Genomic DNA, 10,096 nt, shown 5'->3' with positions numbered 1-10,096 from the left:
TTCAATATATACACACTTTGTTTAAGGCACAAAATTATTAAAAATAAAGTTTAAAATGACTTATAGGCTGTGTGTATAAGGTGTATATGAAAAATGAATTTCATGTATGTACACAAACTTTGTTTGAGCCACAAAATTATTGAAAGTATAGTATAAAATTACCTTCATGCTGTGTGTATAAGGTGTATATAACACATAAATGCATTCTGTGTTTAGATTTGGGTCCCATTCCCAAGACATTTCAATATGGTATAGAAATATTCCAAATTACGGAATATTCCGATATCCAAAATAGCCTTGGTCCCAAACATTTTGGATATGGGAGACTCAACCTGTATTATACAACAGATGTATGTAATAGTTACACTTGAAACAAAATAGATTTTTGCCAATGCAAGCTTCTATTGGCTATGGATTGTCAGGTTACGACTCCCTGAATCTACATTGTGCAATGATATAAACTGTTGTCATTATGACTGTTAATGATGATAAAAGGGTTTAAAAGTGAAGCCTCTCATTTTTTTAATGTCTTATGCATTATTTGATCTTTCAATGCTGATTTTGCTCTATAGAACTAATATTAACATAGGTCTGGTATTTTGGTAACTACTGTTATCTATTTTATGAAGCAAGTCCCATGTGAATTGTAATAATGAATTGAGACATTAGGATCATGTATTCAAGCAATTTATTTTTGACATAACAATAAAGAAATATTTTTATCCAAAATCCATAATCATGTTTTCTTGCAAAATTCAACAACACACTTTCATCGACCTATGGTTGCAGGTTCCCATTCACCTATTTGGGCACCCCTCCATTGTTTGTTTCATATTTATGCTGAATTATTGCAGTACACAAACTATTTTTTGACACAAATTTTAGTATATTATAATCATTATCCAGAAAGTTATAAAAATCATTGGTAAATAGCTACTTATGCTGAATAATTATATAATATGCATTCTACATCACAAAGTGTTGCTTCTACAGTCACTGTTAGGGGCGCTGCTAAACAATATAATGGAGGTGTAAATTGTTGGAGACAGTATTGGGAAAAACATTTTATAAAAATATAAAATATACTTAGAAACTGCGCTCCAAAAAGACATCCTTGTCCCAAATATTACAGGTAATATCTTGATCATGTTCTCAAGAAATAATTTATAATACTTTTAAAAAATAATCAGGACTTCAACAATTCTTAAATTACTGGGGAAGATAGGTTCTGGATAGAACTGTTTGATCACCAGCCATCATAAAATTCAGGAATGTTTTTAAATAAATAGCAGAAGATAAATAGATTTAATGCATCTTGGATCACAGATAGAAATAATAAAATAAAATTAGTTTATTATATATTTTACATGACAAAACCCAACAGATGTACAGCATAAGAATAGTATGTATGAAAAGACACAATGTTATTGTTCTATTGCAAGGTCTCTGAAACACTGCAACACACCAAAAAGCAAACTGTAGACCTCAGGTGAGGTCGGTTGCTTGCACCACCACTATGTCCATGATACAAGTTTTACATCACACTTCTTAACCTATTAAGAGTATAGTTGATAGGTATTTGGTAGATTGTAATGTTAGCCGAAGTTATAAGCAGCGTCCCTAGTAAGTTATACAAGTCTTCCATGATTTTATTATATATCAGACTTATTCAACTGTAACAATTCCTAATTTCAAACCGTTTTGTAATACTATAAGTTTTAAGCATCATTACTTAGTCTATTTATCACTTCAGGATACCCTTATCAAGAGAATTGACTTTACCTCCTTATATTGTAGAAATAACAGTTTTTCTAAACCTATGTGTCTTAACAAACATAAATGATATGCTCAAATATAAAATCTAACGTACATTTATATGTTTATGAGTGCAGCCCCATGCAAGCATTTACATTTTAATTCAAAGAAGCGTCAAGTAACATTACTTTATATTGAAAAAAAAAAAAATCTGCTACTCTGCACATAACCAGTTTAAAAGATGCACACATCTGCATAGTCAATAGTAAGAGTTATAGGACACAATCAGAAGTTCATTTAGGTCTATGTACTTTAAGTTGTGTTCTAATACAATCAAAGCTTACCCGTTAATTAGCAAAGTCAAAACATATACAACCGTCCTTGCCAAATTCCTAGAAGTCATTTAAATTATTAGTATTAAGAAAGGACAACAAAAAAATTACAGACTCTTCGTGATGCTAAACAGAAAAAGAACAGTTAAATTATGAAATAAGGCATCTGTACAGTTTGACCATTATGACAAAATTTTCTGACAATGAGAACAAACCGTTCAGATCGTAATCAAAGAACAGATATTATAATTATGGTTAGATAAAACAAATGAACCAGCCCCTGCAAAGTTTGACCAGTATAAAACATTGCACATCCTGCAAATGGTTGTTGTCCCCCCCCCCCCCAAATAAATTAAGCCACATAACGATTAAGGGTTATCCAACCTCCCAACCACTGATTACACTTTCCACATTACTGTCCATATATTGCTATTTAAATATACCAGATATTCAATTTTACATTTAATCCTTTGTTCACAAATATGATTTTTTTTTTACATAGCAGGTACCTGCATGAAAAATGCATTCTTTAAAACATCTTGGTGAAATATGTATAAAAAAAGCAATGAGAAAAATAATACATTTTATTAATACTGTATATTTTTTTTTTTCAGTCATTTGTGGAGTGTATACTATACTATATGTACATGTATTGTTGTTCTAGCTCTACTGAAGTAGGCACTCTACAAGACAACAGTTTAAAGCACACTTCCCGATATGAGACTTGGATGCTCCGTATAACATATAAAAAACAAAAATTAAACCTGCATTTCCCTCACTTGATTTACAAAAGTTACAAAGTACAAAACAATTTTTGGCAGAAAAATTTCCACACGACAATTATTTTAATATATCCTTTATTGAGTTCGAGTTATTAAAAGTTAGCTGCAGTTTATAGAAATTCTGCTTTAATATAAACTGCATATCTCTTTTACAAAAAACAGTGCAAAAGTATTATTGTGGATGTTTCCCAGTCAAGAATTTCAAATAATAAAAAAACAAACATGCTATCAATGCAATAATTCCCATGTGGTACATGCAAAGATCTGCAATTACTGTAGTTTTGCTGTGTTCTCACAACTTAGCAGTTTCACAAAGCATAAAAAAAAATAATAATAAAAAAAAAAGTTTGAAAACAGACAACCTAAGAGAAGAAAGTAAAATATACAAAAAAAAAAACTTGAGGCAGTTATTGTTGATCGTATCTGAATTGGCAATGGGTTGTACTATTCAGAAACTGAAAGAAAAACAAAACAAAAGCACTGTTGCGGTTTAACTATTTTTTTTGTAGATCTATATTGTAGGATTGTACTCCCAAGAACAGCAAAACAACGAATGAAGTCTGTTATGTATGGATGTTTAGCATGCATTGTACAGTGTCTACAGTACAGAGCAAATTATAATGCAGCAATAAACTTCACAGTCAGATGGAGGCATTCAAAATCCCTGCATGGAGTCATTTGTTTGTTTTTTTCTGTTCGGTTGTTCCAGCAGGGAGTGAGAAGGAGAACAAGCTCAGGGTTAGATGCATTATCTGTACAGTAAGTTCATGCATAGATAAAGTGTAGCTCCTGTGTGAAAAATAATCTTTATACATCAGAGTTTGTGCTTAAGTTTGTTAGCCTTGGATCTGCATTAATTTCGTATCTATAGTGATAGCCTTCCATATGATCTCTACATGCATCTCTGATGTTGTACATCCACTTTTTAATACCTTTTCTGTTCAAATATAAAACAAGGAGAAAGATCACTCCTATGAGGGCTAACACTATACCCAGGAAAACATAAGAGGTTTGTAAGCTGGTATCAGTATCATAAGGTGGACATTCAAGCTCTGAGGTTTTGACAGTGAGTAATGGCACATCCATCATCTTCTGTGGGGAGAAGCAAAGCAAGCTGGATGGTTCTTTCACTATGGTGGTCTCCTTGAGCCATGTGACGAAAAACTCAATTCCACAGTCACAGAGCCAGCTGTTGTTACTTAGGTGAAGGGTCAGGCCTGGCTGGTTGGAGAAATCTAAAAGGGTTGTGTTTCTCAGGTTCTTTAAAGAGTTGTATCTCAGATCCAAGGACTCGAGATGATTGAGATTTGTGAAAGTGCCAGCTTTGAAGCTCAACAGGGAATTATTGCTTAGGTCAAGGTGTTTGAGGCTGGGCAATGAACTGAATATCTCTGTGGGTAAATACATTAAATTGTTCCCACTCAGGTCCAGGGTTTGGAGGTTACTCAGTGATCCACTCTGAAGGCTTCTTGCCAATAAGAAGATCAATGATTCATTGTATAAAGAGCTGCTAAGGTTCAGCTCTAGAATTGGACTGCTGCGGTTCCCACCAACTTGGAAAATGAAGCGGCTTAAATTTTCCAGCATATTGTTGCTAAGATCCAGTTGCCTAAGACTGGGAATGTTTCTGAAGACATTACTGCCCAGTACCTGTAGGTGATTGCCACTGAGACTGAGATTAGATAGGTCTGCTAAGGTTTGATTAAATGCTCCTTCCTGCAGGCTGGTAATATGGTTGTGTGTAATAAAGAGGTTCTTCACATATGAAGGTAGGTTTTGGGGCACCTCAGTAAGATTCTTATTCACACACTTCACAGTCCGGGCAGCCTCAGAGCACTCACAGAAAGCAGGGCAGGGAAACTGTTGTTCAGACTGGGACCACACATCACCCAAAACATGCACAAGAATTATCACTAACAATAGTGAACCTTTCATACTCTTTCCATGTCCACCTAATCCAGGATCCCTCCTCCAAAGTCCCAGGAAAGGGTGTATATCAGAGGAAATCATTGTCCCTGCTTTTGTTTCTGTTAGATTTTAAACCCAGTGTGCCCCTTTAGGGGGCTTTGTGCACAATCTGTTTTGCTTTAATTCCTAATTGTAAATGTGGCTGCAACAGGCAGGATAGCAGGAAGAGCAGCCTGTAGAGTAGGTTCTCTTCCTGACGCTAGTTCCTAAAGCAAAGAACTGAAGGTACAGTACCCTCTTCTATATTCTCCCAGGTGCTGGTGCAGCTCTTCCTCTCACTCTCAGTGCTTATTCCACAGTCAGCCCTGGAGTAAAACACAAAAAGAGAACGCAGACATTTCAATGATAAAGAGGGAAAAAAACACAGATTGCTCACAAAGCAGAATGTTCTTAATCCATTCCAGTCTTTCATCAAAGACTCCCTCCCCTAGGAAAGCATTTGTCATTTCTCCCTTTTCTTTGCTCTTACATGTCATCGGGTTAATTCAGGCTTCAGGTTACATTATCCACGCCCTTGATCATCTTCCAATGGATTTCCCCTTCCCCCTCCAAGCAGATCTCACAAAAAAACTAGACAAATGGTACTACTATGTACTATCATCACACAACCAGTGCTATCACAACAGATTGTAGTGCAAGAAACAAAGTGAATGAAACAAGAGGCTGGAGCGGCCACAGGGATGAAACTACACATTCACCAAACTCTTCAAACATTCACAACTCAGAGTGTAACTTGTTCCAGGGGAGCCAGTGGCTTATGTCATAGTAGTGTAAGCAAGGAGTGTCGGTCACACAATATCGTCCGGGTAGCAGTTACCTTCAGCAGAAGTCTCCTCTTCTTGTTTACTAGGAATTCCCGGCACAGGTCACCCGACAGCAGCAGCAGCAGCGTCTCCTTCACATCCAGCCCAGCTCACAGCAGCTGCCTCTTACTCCGCTCTCCTGCTGCTCCTGGTCCAGCCTCCCGGGGAAATACCATCAGCAAAGCAGGCAGGAGGGGTCCGGACAGAGCAGCGTGCTGGCAACACCTTGCAGTAGGGTCTCTGTTGTGCCACATACACAGCCTGCAGGGTCTGTCAGCAATATACGGTGCATGGTTATTCTTAGCGGTACTGGGAGCACGGGAACAGCTATATGCTGCCTGCCAGCTCTGTGAGTGTGAGAAGGCTGGGTGTGTGAACATCCCTTCCCTGGTGCACACTGCTGCTGCCTTTCTCCTCCCCCTATCAGCAGCGAGTCTGCATGAGGGTGGCTGGTGTGTGAGCCAGATGAATGTACAGAGATGAGAAGCACGGAGACACATTGCTATCCATCCTGATTCCTGACTACAACTTCCAAACTTTATCATGTTTTATGGGTCAGGCAGGAATAAACTCTGCAAGATCGCGCACTCGCAGGCTGCCTGCTCACCTTCACTAAATAGGAATAGTGTTAATCATATTAATTGCACTGTTATGATGCGGTTGCTAAATTTATTGCAGAAAACTATAATAAAAGGTAACACTTTAGTATTTCAGCATTATTTGTTCTTTAACTCTTCCTGATCTGTTTACTAATGGAACATGCAGTACTGATGTGAGGAAAGAAGTGTATTCAGTCACACTTCCCACTACAATACAGTAGTATCCGGAGTCAATTCAATCAGGACCTGGAGTCAATTTGAGGCGAAAAGCTAATTTTCGCCCGTTTCCGAAGTATCGCCCTATTCAATTCCAGGACGTTTTCACCTTGGCGAAAACTACATAGGCAAAGCAGGCGAAAAAGTTTCTCCATCCAAAGGCAGGAGAAAAGATGTGCAAATCCACATTACTGGTTAAAAATATTGGGACTTGGTTCAGAACCCTTTGGTCACCACCCTGATGACTAATTAGGCAAAAAATATATATATATATATATATATATATATGTATATATATATATATATATATATGTATATATATAAACACCCCCTAAAAAAGGCATGTAATTTTTGGGGTGAAAATTTAAAAAGGGCTTGAAAATGGATTTTAAGCATTGGGTCGGGTATTTTGGGGTGCTGTATGGTTGGGACAGGTGTTTTTATTATCGCTGAGGGCTGCAGCAGCTGTTTTTTTATAACGTTTTAAAAACTGGACTTTATTAACTCCCAAATATGCTAGTACCCATTTAAATGTATCCCCAATTTAACTACACCAATTATTTTTCACAAAAGAAATTGCTTTAGATTTTTTCACACTAATGCAAAAGTGCATATAACAGCCATTTGACTCAATTTAGGAACACAAAATACTTTTATTACAGCTATTAATACACTTCTATATTAATTACCAGGGTCACTAATGCTTTTTTTTGGGTACAGACTGATTTCCCCCAAAAAAGAAGTCCTTTCTCGCTAGTTTCGCCATTCGCACGTCTGTGTTTTCACCTGTTTTCCATTTTAATAGGGCGAAAAGCAGGAGCTCGCAATGTGAAAGTAGACGATAACTTAGCCTCAAAACAGGCGAATGAGGCAAAAACATTACGCTTATCGCGGAACTCGGCTTTTACCTCTAATTGAATCGTCTCTAGGAGCAAGTTTGCTAAACCGAATTTATTTCATGAAGTTCACATACATCACGTGAATGCGCACACCCAAGAAATTATAATTACAAGCGACAAGGTTGTGTGACCTTTCTACAAACAGTGACCTGGGAGAAGTTCATAAAAAGTGGAGAAACTATCCTGGAACCCCCCAAAAATTAGGTTCTTAAAAGGTGTCAAATGGCTGACTTTTGCACTATTTATTAATGGCTGAAACATGATAGCAAGCAAGTGGTTTTCATCAAATTTAAGTCTTTCCAGTATCTTGGGGTACAGAATAATGTATAGCAATTTTTCAGAGATTTCGTATAATACCCCTTTTACACTGAAGCTAAAACCCGGGTTATTGCAGGGTCAACCCGGGTAGCTTCTTGGTGTAAAAGGAGAGAGGGTTGGATCGCCAGGTCGAGTGACCCGGCAATCCAACCCAGGTAACTAGCAGGGAGTGAGTTGAACACGGGAGTAACACGTGAAACCCTGCAGTGTGAACGGCACGCTCCGGGTTACGATGACCTGGAGCGCGCCGCATGCCGGCCAATTGGTCCGGCTTCAGTGGCGCTTGGAGATGACGTCATTTCCAAGCGTCCACTTCAACGCCGGAAAAAACAGGTCTATGCAGACCCGGCTCCGGTGTGAACAGCGCCGACTCGGGAATATCCTGGGTTGGAGCCGGCTAAATTCCGAGTCTGATCCGGATTGGACCCTGTTCCAACTTCGGGTTAGACACAGAATTTAGGTGTAAAAGTGGTATAAGTTTGTAAAAAGTCGGAATAAAAATTTTGCCTCTCATCTGCAAGTTCAAAATCTCCTCTCCCATCAATACACCTCCACGTACCTGTCCCACATAATTTATACCCCCACAAACCTGTCCCATCTCATTTACACCTCCACATACGTGTCCCACCTCATTTACACCTCTACGTACCTGTCCCACATCATTTACACCTCCACGTACCTGTCCCACATAATTTACACCTCCACATATCTGTCCCACATAATTTACACCTCCACATACCTGTCCTACATCATTTAACCCCTTAATGAGCTATTAAGAAATTCACCTGAAAACTGTTGTCTTTATTGGCCAAATTATGCTATTTAAACCCCTCCAAGTGCATGATTATTCATTGGGAGGGATGTACCAAAGGTCCTGCACTGTGTCCTGACATTTTTATCTTTGAATAAAGATTGTCCCTATCTTTTCACCTGCTCAGGGGGGTGTGCACAAAAAAACACAGCAAATCTCCTCTGAAATATCAATGCGAGTTTGGAATTGAGATGCAAATGTAATTCGCTTTGCGAGTTTGCTGTGAAAATGGCTCACAGAATGCAATTGGCACTTAACTGAGTTGACCCCTCTGTGATATTTGTATATGCAACTCCCCTAATTGCTCGGCAGCGTGAAAATGAGTGATTGCTATTAAATAGTACATATGATTAATCCCATACCTTCCATCCCAGTGTTACAATTCATATCTTCCATTTCCTGCATTATGTGCAGAAGATTTGGGAAATTTCATTAAATTGAGAAAATTAACAGCCTTTCTTTCTTCCTTTTGAACCTGTTCAGTTTCATTTTATGTATTGTAGCTAAAGTACTTCCTTCTCCTTAGGGTGAAACATCCCTCTGCACTATCGTTTGCAAAGGAAAATGCAATTGATCATCTGGCAATTGCTTTGCCAGCAGATTAGATCCTATGTATAATTTTTCATACTAACCAGATGCTATTTTCAGCATAGCCCAGTAACCGCAAACTATATAAGTCAGGTGCTGTTTCAAAGATGACAGATGAAATAGATTTCGCAAGGTCATTGCCAGGATCCTGACTATTTATTTCATTTATTTGTTTTGTGACTTACCCCTGCCGCCTGACCTGTGGATCTGGATATTCTAATTTGTTTGTGAGATCTGGTCAAGCATGCGATTGCAACACTTCCAGTGTGTGCATTAAGGCTGTGCTACTCCTTTCAAGCTGAGTACTCAACTGGGTCTCCTTCCGTCTGTAAACTCTGCAGATTCCTGATTGGAACAATGGGTGTAGTCCAAACAGTAATGCTGGTCTTGAACTGCAAATATTAAAGATGCAATTGGTCTCTGCGCATGCTGTCCCAGAATCGGTATGAAATACTGATGGACAGGATGCCGTCTGTCAGTACACTGACAGTGGCATCCCAATGGTTCAAATCCCTACAGGGGAACGGTGAATATCCACACCCTAACTCTCCTGGTAAGTGCCTAAACCTAACCCTCCCCCCTTTGTGCTTAACCTCCCTTGGTGGTGGCTTAACCTACTCTCCCCTGTCTTGCGCCTAACCATAACCTTCCCCCTGCCACAGCCTAACCCTAAGTCCCCCCAAGGTACCTAACCCTCCCCCCTTGCGGCTGATACTCACCTTTCCCCGGTCTCCTTACGATCGTGATGCCATCTCCCGGCGTCAGTATCCCCAGTCATGTCGGGATTCCATCGCCGGTGTTCTATCGGTGTTCAGGATTCTAGTGCCGGGGTTCTGGCAGATGGCATCCCGGTTGTCGGTAACTTAATTGCATCCCGCCACCTCCTCTACACTTCCACAGCATGCTAGTACTCAGGCTACATGCCAAATTTTCCTCTAAAACCCAGTATGGGTGCAGCCATGTTGGATTCAGTCACCTGACTCTCCTTCACCACTCAGAGTGTTGCTTCCAGACCACCTGACTGT

The 10,096-nt window shown here is 39.1% G+C and overlaps 1 protein-coding gene across 1 annotated transcript; it reads right to left on the bottom strand.

The window, feature by feature from the left end:
* Window positions 1–674: 674 nt before the first annotated feature.
* TPBG (trophoblast glycoprotein) lies at window positions 675–5,984 on the bottom strand. The gene is made up of 2 exons (XM_088470539.1): window positions 5,655–5,984; window positions 675–5,142 (listed from the first exon to the last, which is right to left on the bottom strand). The coding sequence occupies exon 2, from the start codon at window positions 4,877–4,879 to the stop codon at window positions 3,677–3,679; it is 1,203 nt and encodes a 400-aa protein (XP_088326665.1). The 5' UTR covers window positions 4,880–5,142; window positions 5,655–5,984; the 3' UTR covers window positions 675–3,676.
* Window positions 5,985–10,096: the final 4,112 nt, after the last annotated feature.

The sequence above is a fragment of the Taudactylus pleione genome, unplaced genomic scaffold (genome assembly GCF_031769625.1).
Source record: "Taudactylus pleione unplaced genomic scaffold, aTauple2 ptg000015l, whole genome shotgun sequence".
Taxonomy (NCBI): Eukaryota; Metazoa; Chordata; class Amphibia; order Anura; family Myobatrachidae; genus Taudactylus; species Taudactylus pleione.
This window is presented reverse-complemented; position numbering and strand designations above follow the sequence as displayed.